This window comes from Triplophysa dalaica, chromosome 16 (genome assembly GCF_015846415.1).
Source record: "Triplophysa dalaica isolate WHDGS20190420 chromosome 16, ASM1584641v1, whole genome shotgun sequence".
NCBI classification, from domain to species: Eukaryota; Metazoa; Chordata; class Actinopteri; order Cypriniformes; family Nemacheilidae; genus Triplophysa; species Triplophysa dalaica.
This window is the reverse complement of record NC_079557.1, coordinates 9056428-9073521: the sequence shown is the minus strand read 5'-3', so window position 1 is coordinate 9073521 and position 17094 is coordinate 9056428. Positions and strand designations below refer to the sequence as shown.

Sequence of the window (17094 nt, the reverse complement as noted above, 5' to 3'; positions counted from 1 at the left end):
TAGATTTCAAGTTTTTTCCTTCATCCGGAACCCGCTGTGTACTTCCCATGCTGCAAAATTGTCAGGAGCTATGTCTAAATATATATATTTTTACTCGCTGTTTTCTTGCACAGTGAACTATGTGACATTCACTAGCGTGACAAGATGTGCATGAATGTGTGAAATCCCTCTGTTGGTTATTCTTTCGTGCACCTGGCGATGTCATGATAGACATGAGCGGAGGCTAAATTTCCAGTTTTCCGTCCTCTCTTTCCACATTGACAGCTACTCTCGGTTGTCGTATGGGAAAGTCTCTTGGCATTGTGCTGATGACATCATTTCTATAGCAACTGATGTAGATACGCAGGATATTGAATACACTGAGAAAACGGATCAGATTTCGCAGCTTGCAGAATGACAGTGTGGACAGTCAATCCTAAAATCAGATTTAAAAACGAAATTGGATTGTGTGGAGTGAACAAAGCCTGGCCTACTATGGTAAAACAATCGCAGTAACTATCAAATATCAGCAGAAACGATCGGTGCCTATATAACTTTATTAACTTTGGTTATTCTTTGGTAAAGGTTTTGCTTTCAAACACTTTTTGAGAGCGGGGATGCTGGGTTGCCAGATCAATATAAGGTGACTGTATCGCAGCCTGTGGATCCCTGAGCTATTCAGATAAGAGTAGCTTACTCTTTCTGAAGAAGGAATAGATGTTTGGTCCCTAGATACAAAAGAATAGTAATCCCTTCAGAGAGTGCGTGTATGAGAGAATGTGTACTGTGCTGCAGAAAAAGGCTCATCATGTCCAAAACCAGCATATGGTCTCTCTCATAACAACATGTCCGACAGCCATATGTTTAGCATACAGGTTACACTCACACACACACACCATCACAACACGTCACCCTTCTGGCGATCTAATCACAAATTCACACACCAACGCCCGGCATAAGTGCACCCAAAACCATCTTTGGTTACTGCACTCTTACACTTACATTTTTATTGCAAGGGCGCCAGGGCTCAGGGAAACAGTGTCTTGACATTTTGTCATTCTGAATGACCTCGGCTCTGACCTCACAGATGACCTTTCTCCTCTGAGGCTCTTGGCCGACAGAAAGAAAGAAAGCATCCCCAAAACACACTCAGCAATGACCACTAACCACCAGTTCTTCCTGAATGTGTGTGTGTGCCGACAGGGGCCTTTTAAATATGGGCCTTTTTATATAACCTTTGTAAATGGTGGTGCGTGTCTGTGTGGAAAGTGGTGCTTGGGGACCATTACACATACATGAGAAGTCATATACAGTAAGTTATTATTTTATTAATTATACATTTAAAAAAAAAATTGTAAAGAAATTATGGTGGCCTATAATGCAACTTTAATACCAAGTAGAAGCCAAGCAAGCAACAATACTATAATATTAATATTAACATTGCATTGTTACATATGTTAACAATGTCATATTCATATTCATGAGTCAAGATATATAATGCTATCTGCAAACATCAATAACAACACTTTTGTTTAAAGCCTCTTTCCTTTGTATATGTAAACAGTGTCATACCATTCAGTTAAAGGTCCAATGTGTGATGTTTGGGAGGTTCTATTGACAGAAATGCATTATTAAATACATGTCGTCAAAGGTGTGTAAAGAGCTTACATAATAAGCGTTCTGTTTTTATTACCTTAGAATGAGCTATTTATATTTACATACACAGCCCTCTACAGAGAGTGTGTCATAAATACGTTATCTCCTTTGGGAAAGAAGTGAAATAGTGATGCCATCATGGTTCTATGTCAGCCTCCATCGTCCTTCGAAGGGGAGAGGTGTGAGCCGTTGTATGCAATTCCCAACCTCACCGATAGATGCCGCTTGATACACACTTTCGCACTCCCATATAGCATTGGATATCCCAAGGATTTTTCCTGCTAATAATTTGGTTTGGTTGAAAGGAAAAGATTAATTGTAAAAGAGCATGTATACCCATCGTACACCATCCAACATTTATTCATTTCAACCCAAACCCCAACCATCACTGTTCTTTTCGAAGAGATAATCAACAGTTTCTAATGATGGCAGATAAGGCAGAATATCTCACAAAGTCTCTCCAAAATTAAAGTACGCTGCTCTCCTCAAAATTCAGCTCGTCTCAGTTATGTGGTACCCTCTCGACTGTGGTCCTAAAAGCTTATTGAGAAAGAGAGAGAGCAAAGGCCCGAGGGCAGCTTGCTCCAGCCATACATTTATTCACTTTTGTAGCATGATTGAAGTTTCCCTCTACTGATTTCTGGAGGGAGAGACGAGAGAGAAGAAAAAAGAAATCTCTCTTATTCTTTCCCTCGTTTTTTCAGCATCCCTCAGTTCTTCATCATTAATAATGAAAATGAATTTGTGCAGCATGGCATTTGCCTGCGAGTCTGTTTCTTTTAAGTTTCAGTATTTGCGGGGGAGATTTTTCATCATTTTTGTCACCTTTAAGGATATTACTGCGGCTCGTCACCTTTGTATGCGATGCAACTGTGTATACGCTGTAGCATAAAATCGGGTAAAAAAGGGCATTGAAAGATAATATGTGGGGGCCTGTTATAATGGCAGACATTTATATTTATAGCAGTGTTCCTCTCCCCCTCTGCCAAAAGTCATTTAGACATAAGCAACAATTAAAGTTATTCATTTTCTATGGCACGATGACTACTTGCAATGGAGCATGGTTCATTGACACATTCTAACAAAAATCAACTCAGGCCAATCTTACAATCCATATCACACCTCCGAAATTGGTACTGAAGTGTAGTTACGTTTGTCAGTGGGTTGGTTAATTTCATTACACATTGACTGCAGTGGGCTGGGTTCCTGCACAGTGATTAAGTCCTTTTCTTGAGGAAAACAAGATTTTAAAGGGAAACCACCATTCACAGAGAATGGATTACAGCTCCATTCAAGAGCAAACCAAACAAAAGCAATTCCAATCCAGTTCAAGAGAAACACTGATGTAAGTTCACTACAATTTTCATGAAGACTGGTTGAGTCACTGACGCCGTAAAAACATTGATCAGTCGAGTTTGCTTCTTTTTATCCATCTATTTGTATGGTTTGAGTCCAAAGAGGGTCTTTTGTGCTTGCTTCTTACTTCACAGAGGGTTGTTTAGGTCTTCAGCAATCAAACGCTAGAGCCTGGCCTCATCTTCAATGATTCAGCTCATGCACGGACGAACTCAACTTTAAAACATTCATGAGTTGAAGATGCTACGCAGCTTACCCTAGTTGATTTAGCCGTGGGCTACAGCCTTTCTCCATGTGCTTATCTTCCTAAGCCAGGAGGAGATTCTATACAGCTGATGCATACTGAAACACAGCCTGCCAACATGCGGAGGTTTGCGAAACAACTTACGCTCCCCTTTCTCTCGCCTGGCGGGGTAGGGTGAGCGAATCAGGTCAGCGGGCGAGGACATCGATTTTTGCAGATCAGATAAGTCCCATGTTTAACAGATGTAGGCCAATGGGACATGGTCCAAATGATAGCAGTCTCTGTCTCTGCTCAGAACTCATTTAGGCCGTAAGTGAAGCTTTGGCAAAGCGATGCACTCGCGGTTATGGGGGAGAGCATTGTGGAACGCACGTAAGCGAAATGCAGCAGCGATTTAAACGGTTCCTCTGTGGCAGTGAGAGCGGAGAACTAAATGTAAAAAGGAGCGTATCTATGAAAGAGTGTAATTAAATGTTTGAAAACACTCAATCCACCTGCAGTCAAATGATAAGAGTAGAATGTTTTCGGGATCCCAAGTATGAGCTCTGCAACTTGATCTGCTTTCTGAAGATATTTATTCTGACATTATTTAAGACCTGCAAACATTTTTTCTAGTAGGCAGCCATGACAGGTTGACACACAATGATGCACAAGGCTATATGGACAATGGATGTCAATTTTGCAATACTTAAGATTTCATAGGATCAAAAATAGGCATTCATTTAGAATCAACAGTATATTATTTGGATATATTTGCCAATTTAAAATCTTACTTTTATGAATTACGTTTATGTCAGTTTTGCAATATTTAAGATGTAATAGGATCAAAAATAGACTTTACATTTTGAATAAAGAGTATTCTTTGGATATATATATTTTTTTTTTACACTGTCTGGGTATCATGTAGTGCATCAAAACTGGCAATGGAACAGGGCTAAATTTACACAAGCAAACCACTGGCTGAGTTAAAATGTATCAATTTTTGACATGATTACTGTCATTAGTTTCTTAAAGCTGAATTCCTTAGATTCTATGGTTACAAATGAGTTATCGAGCAAGTACATAAACACCAGTGTCCAAAAGAGTCCAAGCTTAATAACAATGGCTCATAATTTGATCTGCTGGGTGAGATTTTTTAAGAAATGTCAGTTGTTTTTAATCACATAAAGATAAGTGCATAAAGCAACTTGCAGTTTTAGTTTTAAAACAAATATGGCGAAAGAGAGGCAAAGTTTTGAATTGCATATTTATATGAATATGCATTAGATCACTCTTCTTCGTCTGAAATGTTAAATCAAAGAGTTTCTTCGGCTTTCAGTTTGAATAGAGACCATATGCATGATTTAATGGAAGAAGGCACATTGTTATAAAAATTGCTTTTACAGTATGAAAGTAGACAACTGAAGAGTTCATTTGCAAAAACAGAAAACTCAATTAAAGACATCATGTTTATTATTATGGATCCAATTAATATCATGTTTAGCAAATAAACCCATCATTCGAAGCCTGGATTTGACAAACACCATGTCTACACAACGTTTCTAATGTCTTTTGTCGTGTCGTCCCGGTTGCATCTGACATGGTGTGATCATTTTTAATTTGAATAATATGTTTTTGCTTACTTAGTATTAGATCTTACTAGAACATTAAATATATGGTAGCTCTGGTGGTGCCTTGCGATATGCAGGAGAACAGTGTGAACGTTTTTGTGCTCATTTCAGTTGTGTCAAGGTCTCGTGGTAACTCGTTAGAATTATACTTCATAGTTTTATGCTGCCGGGTATCTTTCCTGCTTGCTGTCATTAGACAGTACGTTGTGTCTTGCTGCTTTTCCTGCTGTGTCCCTCCTAATGTTATTCTGAGCTGCTGTTTGCCCAGCCAGTAACAGTGATGCTCATAGACATTTTTATTCTTATTATTCTTACTTTGGTACTATTGTATTTTTTTGTATAATGTAAGAAACTGGTTACCCACAACTTCAGTATGAAGGAGTTTTATCTGAAGTGTGAGTTCACACTAAGACCAGGAATGTGCATTAATAAAATACTTACGGTCGTTTAAAAAAAATATATGTTTTAAAATTTTGTTCACCTTCTTTTCCTTTTCAAGCCTATACTTCGTGTTTAACTTTCCCAAAATTATTTCTTTCTCCCCTCTTCTATCTTCCTAAAGCAGTGTGTCGATTAATTAATAGCTGGCTAATTTAATTTTCCTAAAAGTAATAACTTGTTTAAGTACGAACACAGAGTGACAAGACAAAGTTCTAATCTGGCCAAAGTTTAATTAGTCTCGACGAGGTTTGCATACGTGCAGATGGAGGTCAGAGGGAGAGGACGCCGGATCGAATGACAGCCGAACACAGGGTTGGGAAAGGCAGCAGGGAGGGGAGTCAGGGGCTTCCATCAACTCTGCCTGTCTGCTTCCATCCGTGCCCAAGATCAGCCTGCTCTGGCACACAAGGGATTGTGGGATATGTTGGTGTTAACTGTCAAATAAAGACTGATTTTCCCACTACTATCCCTCACACCTGTCACCCAGGGCAACCTGTGCATAGTGGCCGAGCGGTTGGCTCCCCTGGGCGGCTTTAAGGCACAGCCACAGCTGGAAATCAATTGGCTGAGACTATTATGGAATGAAGTGAGAAGGTTGAATATATTAGGGATTTACGTAGCGGGCTCCTGGGTAAACAGTGAGGTATTAACTACAATTTAGTTCTCTTCCGATGACTGCACTGGACTGGAGGCATAAAATATTAATAACAATTTATACAATTAATAAAATACTCTGTGTCTGTATCAAATACTGTATACATTAAATTGCAAGAAATGGAAGATTAAATATAGTGATCACCGAACGAATGCAAGGGCAAAGTGAGCTAGGTTAATAAATAATAGTTTGGATTTTTTCATTTCCCTGATAGGCCACACATAAAAAGCATATTCTTATTCATTACTGTCATTCGGATCAAATCATTATGACTCTTTCATATGAAAATCATCCACCTGCATGTCAAACAGCCATTCTTAACTACAATGAAACAGTCCGACAGACATTTTGACAGCTACACAATTGGCCGCGGAATTCATTGGAAAACAGCTTGAACCTTGCATGTATATTTCCATCCATATCACACCCCAAGGGCACTACAGTGGAATGAAAATGTTGTAAAGCAAATCCAGCCCTCCATCACCAAAGAGCACAGAGAAAGCGAGGAACCAGCCTTAACACATCCTCCCTCTTTACTTTAGATGACAGCACCAAATGTCAGATACTCATCTGGAAATAATTTCCATTCTATTATGGTGACAGTGGGCCAGCAGAATCTAATTAGCAGGAAAAAGTCCTGGAAAGCCAGATTGGGGGTGATTGGTGATGGGGGCAGTGGTGCAGGGCAAACTCTCCAGCCTTCAGGCTCAGCGGGGGCCTGAACTGGAACTCGAAGAAGGGAGATAAGAGAAGGAGAGAGAGAGTGACTCAGGTGCAACGTGCCAGAAAGAAAAAGTCTCTGTTGGTCTGTCGGAGCTTAAACTTTCAAAATTACTTGTTGAGTGATAGCAAACGAGTGAGATATAAGATAAAAGTGCAAAGAGCGACAAAAATAAAGCAAAATACAAATAATTATTACTGTTGCTTTGGATCATATTCTACAGTATGTATATTGAATGCCCCTTGTCCAATCAGATTAGAGGAGTAAAACTATCGGATTATATAATGTACATGACGTTAATAGTATAAGTGACTCACGTTTTCTAATCCAGTCTTAAAAAACAGAGACAAAGTGAACAAACATCTGCTGCCTCATATCAAAAAACCTTTCACAGAGGTCAGACATTTAGGGAAATAAATGTGTCCCCTCCGAGAACCTGCCATTCTGCCTGTTCACATCCGCACTATCAAACTAATCTAATGTCACGTTCAGACGAAAGGTTAGGCTCAGCTTTTGCATTTATATTTTTCAGACAGAGAGTTTGACCTTTGCGGATCAAGTCGTTTTTTTCTCTCCTTGTGATGCCATCCAGCTTTACCAACTTCTAAAGTCAAGATTAGCATACATTACCCAGGCTGGTTGAAGTGAACAAGGCAGAAAAGAATCTGTGGGGCTGTTTACACAGCTTTGATTGACTGTGAATTATTCGTACCTTTAAGCCCATTTTCGGCTAGCACGATATTCTATTTGTTTTTTTATTCGTTGTTTATTATCTGGTTTTTATAAAATACTGCAGTCCGTCTCACTGAATTTTAATTGGATATTTAAAGTGTTCTGTATTTCTTTTAGTTTGTCGTTTGAAAAGGTTCAGTGAATACATTTTCCATTGAGTGTTGACCCATACTGAGAGCAATTTCTGCCTAAAAAGAAATGACGACCGTGAGCAGTAGCCTATTCAAATTAAAAGTACAAGTACCGGAGGAAAGAAGCATTAAAGATGCTGTGTATCTCCTTAAAAAAAGAAGTTTTTATTCATTTTCTATTCTTTTATTTTCTGTTCATCCAGATCTGAGGCCTCTTCCTGACGTCGCCATGACGGGAAAATGCACGCGCGAGTGTACTGAATACGGCCACTCGGATTCCTGCTGGATGCCCAGACAGCCTTCACCCGACCGTACCAAAGGTTCCAAGAGTGGGCCGAAGCTCTCCACCTTTGTGCCTTACCAGGAGAGGGAGGGTCAGGAGCGTTTGATGGCCGACAGCAGCTCCAAGCCTCTGGGAGAAGAGAGAAGTGGAAGCAACAAAGTGGCCAGCATTCGCTTCTTGCCACCCTACACCAGTGCCTATTCTACAGGCGGCGACGGCGGCAAGGACTGCCCCCTGGAGGAGATACCCCTAAGTCAGACAGCCGACTACGCCCCTGCCACCACACCATCAAGCCAAGGTTCCAAAAGAGAAATCTACCTGTGATGCGCCTGTTTTTCCGTTTTGGTTTCGGTTCCACGCTTGATCCAATTGGCTTGTCATCAGCAATGCCTGTGAGAGGATAATAGGCCTCATTGTCAAAATCCACCTCGAAACGAGACCCCAATTTACACAGATCATCTGAACATGCATCTCAAGTCTCCTCAGCCATGAGCTTAATGGCTGACACAACACAGCTAGTGTCCTGCTTCAAACCCTTCGGGGGTTTACAGTATGTATGCCTGCACATTGTTAGAGGCTCTGGAAGCCAAATAGAAAGATGTGAAGAGAATGATTCGAAAAAAAGAAAACAATTTTGTGAATATCAATGAAGAACAGAACCCCCACGTAAACTTTTAATGAAAGAATGTAAGGACAATTTTTAAGTGAATTTTGTGATAATTTAAGGTCAGGGGTGTACGCCTATTTTATTCAAATTCTTTTGTTGATTTTTTTAATATATACAGTATATAAATATATCTATAAATATTACTTCTGATCAGACTGTAGTTACCTAAAAACATATACGCTGGTGTACACATACAAATAGTACCACGTTTTTTTTTTGTTGTCGTTTCTTTTGTGTGTGTATTAGTGTTGACAATTTTCAAGCAGGGTAATCCAGAAGAACTGGCAAACAAAACGCTGGCGAGGGAAATACATTTTCAACATGTACCTTATCATTCTTTAAGTACTAAAGGGTAAATGTTTCTTACTTTGGTAAGCTGTTTTCTTATTGTACAGTGATGTAAATACAACACACGTCTAGAGGAACAATTTCCGTTCCCCTCCCTGTAACCGTACAGAACTTTGTACAGAACTTGTTGAGAGTAGACGTTTCTCAGACGTTTCGCCTCGCTGTCAGTAAATGAAGGACAACACAGAATGCTAAAGATAATCCAAGGAAGGAGCCTCAGCTGTCTATTGACATTGGACTCAAGAGTGCAGAATTGGGGCAAAATGAAGAAGCGAGGGGAAAACACGGATTGCAGCAGATTTTCGCGTGACGTTTTTTGTCATTTCTGAAAAGTCGTCTCATGACAAGCTTCATCGTTTCCCGAGGGAGGCCTTGTGGAAACAGCATAGCGATCATAACTGTCTCTCCTAGTGACTTTTTCCTGTATTTGATCAGTTGACTCTAGTGAGATCTACAAAGCTCTAGGTGAGTTGCCCTCCAGGCTGTGATTTTGGGAGAGCTTTGTCCAACCCACCCCATCCTGAGGGAGGACCAACAGCTTTTCACTATGTTCACAAAAAAACAGAACTGTCCACGTGGTGTGCAATAGCCTCTTTGTATTCGGACATGTCAAACTCTGTTGTGTAGATTTTGTGGTTGTGTCAAGAGATTTCTTGCTCTGCACTGTGGTGGGTCTGACCCTGTCAAACTGAATACTCACAAGAGGTAGACGAGTTCAGAAGTAGTGACAGCAGAACATTTCTCTCCGAAGATAATCGTTTGACCACATTAAAGTTGTGTTCCACAAATCCAGTATACTCTAGGAATCTCTGAAATTCTGTTTTAAGTGTGCTTTGGGTGAATGACATTATAGGACTCCGATAACCGTAAAACTGCATTTAACTAGCACATCGATGAAAAATCAAACTGGTACTTACCTAACTGGGGTGGTTTCGTTAGATGCCACGACTTCCAAATCTAAAAGCGAGGCCTTTCTGCGTTAGTTTACAGGAAGTTCATGCGCGGCTGTTATTAATAGCGGATGATGGCAGCTTGGATTGAATCAAAGGCAACGCAGGTCAGCGAAAGCTCTAATGAAGCTCATGCCTCGCACAATGAATGCACCATAATTTACAACATGTCACAAAGTTAAGTCGCCACTTAAAAATGACTTTCCACCTCCAGACTTTGCTGGTAAATCTGTAGGTGTTAAAAGCACACAGGGATGTGAGCCGAGTGCTTTAAGTTCAATATTTGATAAAAATGGCACCTTTTGAAAAATAATAATATGTAGACCAAAATCACCCAACACTTTAGGCTGGTGTCTCATGTGAGGGTTATATTTGATGTTTGGATATTCTCAAGTTCCTAGCCGACCCCTTGTACAAACGCTGACAGATTGACTTTGTATAGATTTCATCCTCAAAGTGCTAAGTCTAGCATTTATGAATCCCAATGTGTGTGGAAATCTGCGTTATACATCAAGCGCCTGGTCTTTGATCATCTCATGCCAGATACAATAGCTAAGTGGAGATACAAATATCCCTGTTTGCTTTGTCCTCTTAAATAAACAAACGTGACGATTTGAGCACATCATCGCTCGCTTACTCACTGATGTTGCTGTGGTCCTACAAAATTTGGGTTTGTTTTCTGCATCAGACAGTCCACATGTGGGGGGTCTTTCCATTCTTTTAATTGTTCCAGCTACTGACCTTACCGCAGTTTTCTTCCGTGACAAACAGAAGATGCTTAAGCTACATGAGTCCAGGTGCCACATGACAGTTAGACAGTCTCTCGCTCCCGCTGGGAAAACCTGCAGTGTATTCCCGGAGAGCAACTGTCACAGATACTGCTGGGTCAAATCCGCTCTGTGTGTGTGTGTGTGTGTGTGTGCAATGTTGCGTACTGAATGTGTGTCTTTGCACACTTGTGTAACCGTGTGGATGCATGAAGAGTATCGCTCGCTGCTGTTAAAGCTAGAAATTGTCAAGCATGACATGTTTTCAATGGACAGATTGTGTCACGGCATCTCAATAAAGGAATTGGCTCTTGCTGTGTAAAATCTCGGACAGTAGTGCCTTCAGTTTGATGGAAAGCATAATGACAAAAAAGTATATTCGTATACACTGGGAAAATTTGGTAAGGGTTAAAAAGCGAGAGAAAAATGTGTCAGCTGAAAGACAGTCTACACGCACAGATTTTTTTTAAATTGTGCAATCGTAGCTGTTGGTTTGTACATTGAGTCTGATTTGGGATCAAATTTTTCGACTATAAAAGTGACCCGTATTAAATTAAGTGGCCCACAAATGTATTATTTTAGGTGAATTGTTGAAACACTGGTTATTCTTAATTTACCTGCTGTTATTTTATCAAACAAATCCCTTCTTCCTCCTTTTGAAATTAAGGTATTTTGAGTCAAATCCTTGCTTTGCTGTTATCTGCTTTTTATTCCTCTATAATAAAAATTTCTTACTGTCTTATATAAGCAGTCATAGACCAAAATTCACAATGGCTATTAGTTCATTACTTATGCACATTTTCTGATTGTTTTTTTAATGGGGTCCAACAGCAGCACAGTGATGAGTACACAATGTGAACTATCACCTTTTTTTTATCTGTAAAAAAGTGGTCCATCTTATGACTAGGCCAAATGAAATCTGCAGGCTTTTTCAGTATTTTAGGGGGTTAATCTGCAGATTTTGTGGATTTTAAATGTGTTAAACACTCTCGGAATAGTACTATCTTTGTTAAATTTTCTGAAATGTTGAAAAAATTAGCACACAATGTGGATTTGTAACAGGGGTGTTTCAGTCTGAAAAGTTCTTCAGACAAAGATGGACCCTCTCATGACTGATGCTTAGTTTCATCCTCACCTGAGCTCTGTTCCATGTGTGCCGGTGTATTTGATTATACAGAAATCAATCAAATCCAAAGTGATTTAAGAATCAATTATTTGACACATGGAGTCGTTCTGGTGGGAAGTCACCTTATGCATTTGTCCAGATATTAGGAGTTGTGAACAAATCTGTCACAATGTTGCAGTGTCACATGCGTAAAAAGCCCACGGTGCATTTCTGAGTACAACGTTGAACAGCATTATTTCACCCCATAAAAATATTTTGCCATGCAGGGGCCGAGTGGCTACAACTTCATTACTATGACTTTGGCTCTGAAATAAACACTATAGCGATATGTGGGCATTTGCCTTCTTGTGATCTCAACATTAAAAGTCTACAGCAAGTAATTGAAGAACAGCCACTGTTTAAATAGATCATTACAGGAAGTAAAAGTTTGTAGCCTAAGTGTTGGTTATATTTATATCGAAATGCTTGTGATGCCTTGTTTTCTTTGTACAGTTTTATGTACATGCTAATAACGTGGCTTTTTAAAAAGTACAAAAAAAGAACATGAAAGACACATCTTACAAATTGTAAAATATTTTTCAAAGTAGAGTACGTTAGTATGGGAGTGTGTTTGGGGGGTTGGGTGCACAGAATTTCCGTGCCCATGTCTAAACTGTCATCAGTAACCATTCCCTGCTTCTAGTCTATTTTAAAGTTTTACTGTCTCCTTTTATTAAGTCTTATTTTTTTCTTGAGTTTTGTGTTATTTGCAAAACAGTGGCTTTGAAGAGTTTTAGCCCTTTCCGTTCCATTATGTTCTTATCAATATCCGCATGTTAAACACAAGAAAGAAAAAAGAGGACAAAAACCCTGTTGTCTTTTATTTTTTGCTGAGCAAATCAAAGAAATACTATCTTGTAAGTACTCCTTCCTTATAGCTTTACAATAAAATACATTGTGTTAAAATGCTGTTTCCTTCGTGAATTGTCAGTGGTTTTGTGTAGCTTTGATTAAACACAGTGTTTTTTTTATTCATCAGGGACAGTGCTTTGAAAATGTGTTCCCTCTTTCAAGTTCACTCTTTAGGGAACACATGTACCCAGTGTAGCAGCTTGGAAATAACTAGTGAACTGTGTGAGTAGAAAAGGAGGACTTTTCTAATATTTCCTAAACTTTCTTCAGCTTGTGTGGCAGTTGTTAAACCCCACAAAATATAGGTATTATTGATCGGCATACACACTTTACTGGTTCTCTGGACACATTTACGATGCAAATTTGACTTATTTACTGTAATACATCTGATTTAAATCATCAGATCATTAGCAGAGATTAATTTATCTGGGTGTGTCAAAGCAGACAAGCTATAGGTTAAACCAGGATAATATCACTTTTTTAAAAATGCTTTGGTAAAATATTATTGGTGTGCATCTTTAGGCAAAACAATGGAACTGATATATTTTAAGATATTTTGATGTATAGTTATTTTCAGTTAAAACAGCTCAAACATTCATTTTAATCTAGGTCTAGACGTAAGCCTTGTCTTTGAAACCAGGACAAAATGTGAATCTTTTTGAGCACCCTAACAAAAAAATACAGATAGGTTCTTGAATGTTAAACCTATTGTTCCAAGGAGTTCTTCTGAGTTCAAAAGCAACAGTTTGTGTTATATGTCTGCTTGAAAACCAGATTGAAAGAAATTCTGAAACGTCTGCAATTTGGAGCAGGATCACTAATCACTAAAGAGGAAATCCTGCACCATAAACCTCTGCATAATTTCAAACAATTAAATTAAATATGAAATAATCAAAATTTCTAAACTTAATACTGCCATATTCTCTGTTTGTTAATCATGAGGAAGCAAAACTCCAATAATCATAATTTCTCCTTCAGGAGAAACCTACTTTATCCAGGAGTGCCAGTTCTCCTCTGAAACATTAAAGCTGCAATCTTTCAAGAAAATAATATAATAATAAATTGTCTTCATATTGATAGTCTTAATGAGAAGTGCATCCACAAAAGTTAAACATTCAATACACTTTCTTAGCAGTTTATAGAAAAACTTTTTAAAAGTTTGTTTATTCAGCACTTTTCTCTCCCTGCTGCCTTCCATCACTGGTGTTCTCATGAGGAGGATTTACAGAGCTCCTGAGTTGTTCCCCGAGGGCAGTGCTTGACTGAGGGTCAATGTTATCAGCCTCTCGGCCGATAGAGCAGTGGTTTTCCTCGGCAGCACAGTGCCTGCCCTCCCCAACTGTAAATATTGGCTTTGCCGTGCAGGCAAATGAAGTGTCTAATGACGGGTGTTTGAAATAACCCCTCACCTGCTGGCAGCCAGACAGTCAGGCAGTCTGAGGACAGCTGAATACGTAATATAGAAAAAGGCTGAGATAGTCTTAAAAGAAAGGAGTGAGAGAAATGTTTAAAACAGCACAGGTAAGGTGCAAGTACTGTATTTGCTTGCACATTTTGTAACCCATTTCAAAACTATTTTTCCCAATACACTCCAACTGTTTTTTGAGATTGTACAGTACCGTCAGGTCTTCCCCCATCCTCAAGTTTCAGCTTTCTGAGAAAATCTATCTTTGAAACAACATTGTATTTAATTTTCAACAGGGTTTAAAACAGTCATTAATTTAAAACTTCCATTTGGTGACACAAATGGCAGAAAAAGAAACATTTATCATTTAATTCATGTGTGACAAAGTGGAAGACACTTTTTCAACGTCGAAAGTTGTAGATGAGCCTCATATCGACAACACCTGTCCCTCTTAAGAAAATGTCAAGGCTATGAATATTCTTTAAAAGGACAACCTGTTCAGGCATCACAGTGTTTCTCAGCATGTGCTCATAATGACTGTGACAGAAGGTCAAATGCTTATGTGCAAAATGTATGTGCATAAATGTTAATGGTAATCACTCAAAGCTTGTGTTTATTAGAGGAGAGAACCATCTATTTATCCCCCCACCATCTCTCTGTTAGGGCTGACTGCTCCTCTCTTTCACTTGCGGTTTGCAGCATGACGAAGGCACATACCTGTAGGCGCTGTATGTAATGTTAAAATAAGATTAGCTTACCGCCGGTGCGCATCTCTGTAGGACGATAAGAAACAGTGCTTGCATTTTAAAATTTCTGGCTATCCCAACGTTCCCTTTGCCGATTCCAGGTGTCCCACTCATAACAGTCGAACATGGAGAAGTTTTGTTTGGAGTTTATTCAGGTGGGTGATTTGTTTTAAATGAAATCTGAAATCATTCCGAATAGAGTTCTGCCATTTTTCCATAAAAAAATGTTGGCAGATTTTTGTGCTTTCATTTATTTCTTGAGCACAGTCTATTTAGTGAGTGATCTTTCCATTAATCTTAATGTAAAAGGCTCTTACAGTCAGTAGCAAGTTTGTTTGCTGCAAGTTTATTAAAAATTATTTTACTTCTGATATAGACCTCTGCAAAGAATCATAACTGTTAAATTGAATTTTATAAATTAATGTACAGTACAATAAAATACAATATTAAAATCATTAATATCACTAAAGCATTAATATCTCAAATATAAAATTGGAATAATATAACCAAACACAGACCAGAATTTAACCTCGGGCCTGGCGTGTGCATCCGATAAAACCATGTGTAATAAGCAATTATCAAAAGATTCACGTTGATTTTTTTAAACGTTTATTTTATATTATTTTATTATTTTTTAATTTATTTTAATTGGATGTTGTATGTCTTTGTGTGTTTATTTACTGATTTATTTATTTTTATTTGGGTATTGGAAAATGTTTCTTTTATTTTCCCTATGAGTCAACACATTTTGTTAAACATGTTTTATAAGATTTTGTTAATACATAAAAAACACAATAATGATGTTAAATCAACCTAATGATGACAACAATGACGGTGAACCCATCCACCTCTAACTTCCACATCGTAATTACTACCAGTCGGTCTGTAAACCCCTGGACGATGTGATAGATGGACAGATGAATAGATAGAGAGACGAAATGATGAGGTGAGAAGAAAGCCTACTGCGATGGAGGGAGGTCTGTCCTGAGGGGCCGCACTGTAATGCCCTGCCATCATCCCCTCGCTCCATGCACCAACCCTTCCTCTCCATCACTGTCGGCCGGAGGGGGCAGCCCGGCCAACTGCGGAGGAGAAACGGTGCATGTCGCGTGGGTGAGGGCAGGGGGAGTCGCCCCTGTGGAGCTTCTGGAGTTCTTTTCATATCAATCACACCACAGGCATGAGAGCTAAAGACAGACTCTCTGCCTGCCATCATCCTCTCAGTGCAGGAGCATTAAAGAAACTCCTACCAACCAAACATCCTCCTCCCATCTCTTCCCAAACACGTTCACTCCATCTCCATCTTGACCCTCTGTTGGCTGTAATTCTGTGGCTTTTGCCAGAGCCCTGCAAATCGACTTCCATTAGCCTCAACCTGACAGTGGTAGTATCTGGCAAAACAAAGTGTGAGTAATGCGATTTGTCTCTCCGTTGTTGTGCATTGGGAAATAGACTGTCAAGGTGTTTGCAGATGTGAGAATAGAGAAGCTGTGAGACAAGAGCGAGAGGCAGAGATTGTGGGGTGATTGAGTCTGGAGCGGTAGTTAAAAGAAGAGTTAAGACAAACATTAAAATTTATTTTTGAAAATAAGTCACCCCTGGCTGTCTATTCTATGTTTGTTTGTGACAGCAGCTGTTTTTCACAAAAAAACGGGTTCTAATGCTGACTGGTGCTGTGTTCTTCTGTCATACAATAGACATGTAAGGGAAACAGTTGATTATTTATCTAAGCTTTTAAATGAATGTATTATAGTTAATTATAATAAATAAATAAAAATAGTTATTTATGTATGCCTGTGCATTTGGAATTTACAGTTTATTATTAATTTTTTTTAATCATTGTATTATAGTTATTCATTCATTTTTGTTTAACAGGAAGAAAATTCTGGGTTTGAATGACGAGTGAAAATAAATGACAAATCTTTCTTTAAAATAAGAAATAGTCACTCATAGCTGTTCTTTTAATTAGAACATTGAAGAGAAGACGAAAAGAGGAGATTAAAATAAGAAAATCACAGACCATGTAGACAAAGTCAGCATTTATATTGTTCCCCCACACATAAAGCACTACTCATTTTATCTCTCTGGAGGCTAAGTCATCTCTTCTCCACCTTGTCCCAAGGGTTGGTATTTTTCATCTTGGAAAATCTTTCGTACTACCAGTTGTTTGCCGACTTGCTCAGACTTGCCACCCCAAACCACAGGTTCATTAACAGGAAACAATTAGCCACCAAGCTCGCACGCAGTACAACAATGAAATTACAGCGTGTGGCAGCATATCTTTTGCTGAAATGACTAGATCATTCTCATAACTGAATTGTTCCCAGTCATTATTACAAGATTTTCTATTTGTATGAATAAGAAAGACAGTGGTCGATTGCGGTCA

The 17094-nt window shown here is 38.9% G+C and overlaps 1 protein-coding gene across 2 annotated transcripts in view; it reads left to right on the top strand.

The window, feature by feature from the left end:
• The window catches only part of pcdh1b (protocadherin 1b), a 146471-nt gene extending 136860 nt beyond the window's left edge, over nt 1–9611 (top strand). For both annotated transcript variants that reach the window (XM_056770260.1, XM_056770259.1), the window contains one exon: nt 7729–9611. In XM_056770260.1, the coding sequence (XP_056626238.1) occupies nt 7729–8132 (404 nt within the window). In that variant the 3' untranslated portion in view covers nt 8133–9611. The remainder of the gene's footprint in view (nt 1–7728) is intronic.
• The last annotated feature ends 7483 nt before the right edge of the window (nt 9612–17094 follow it).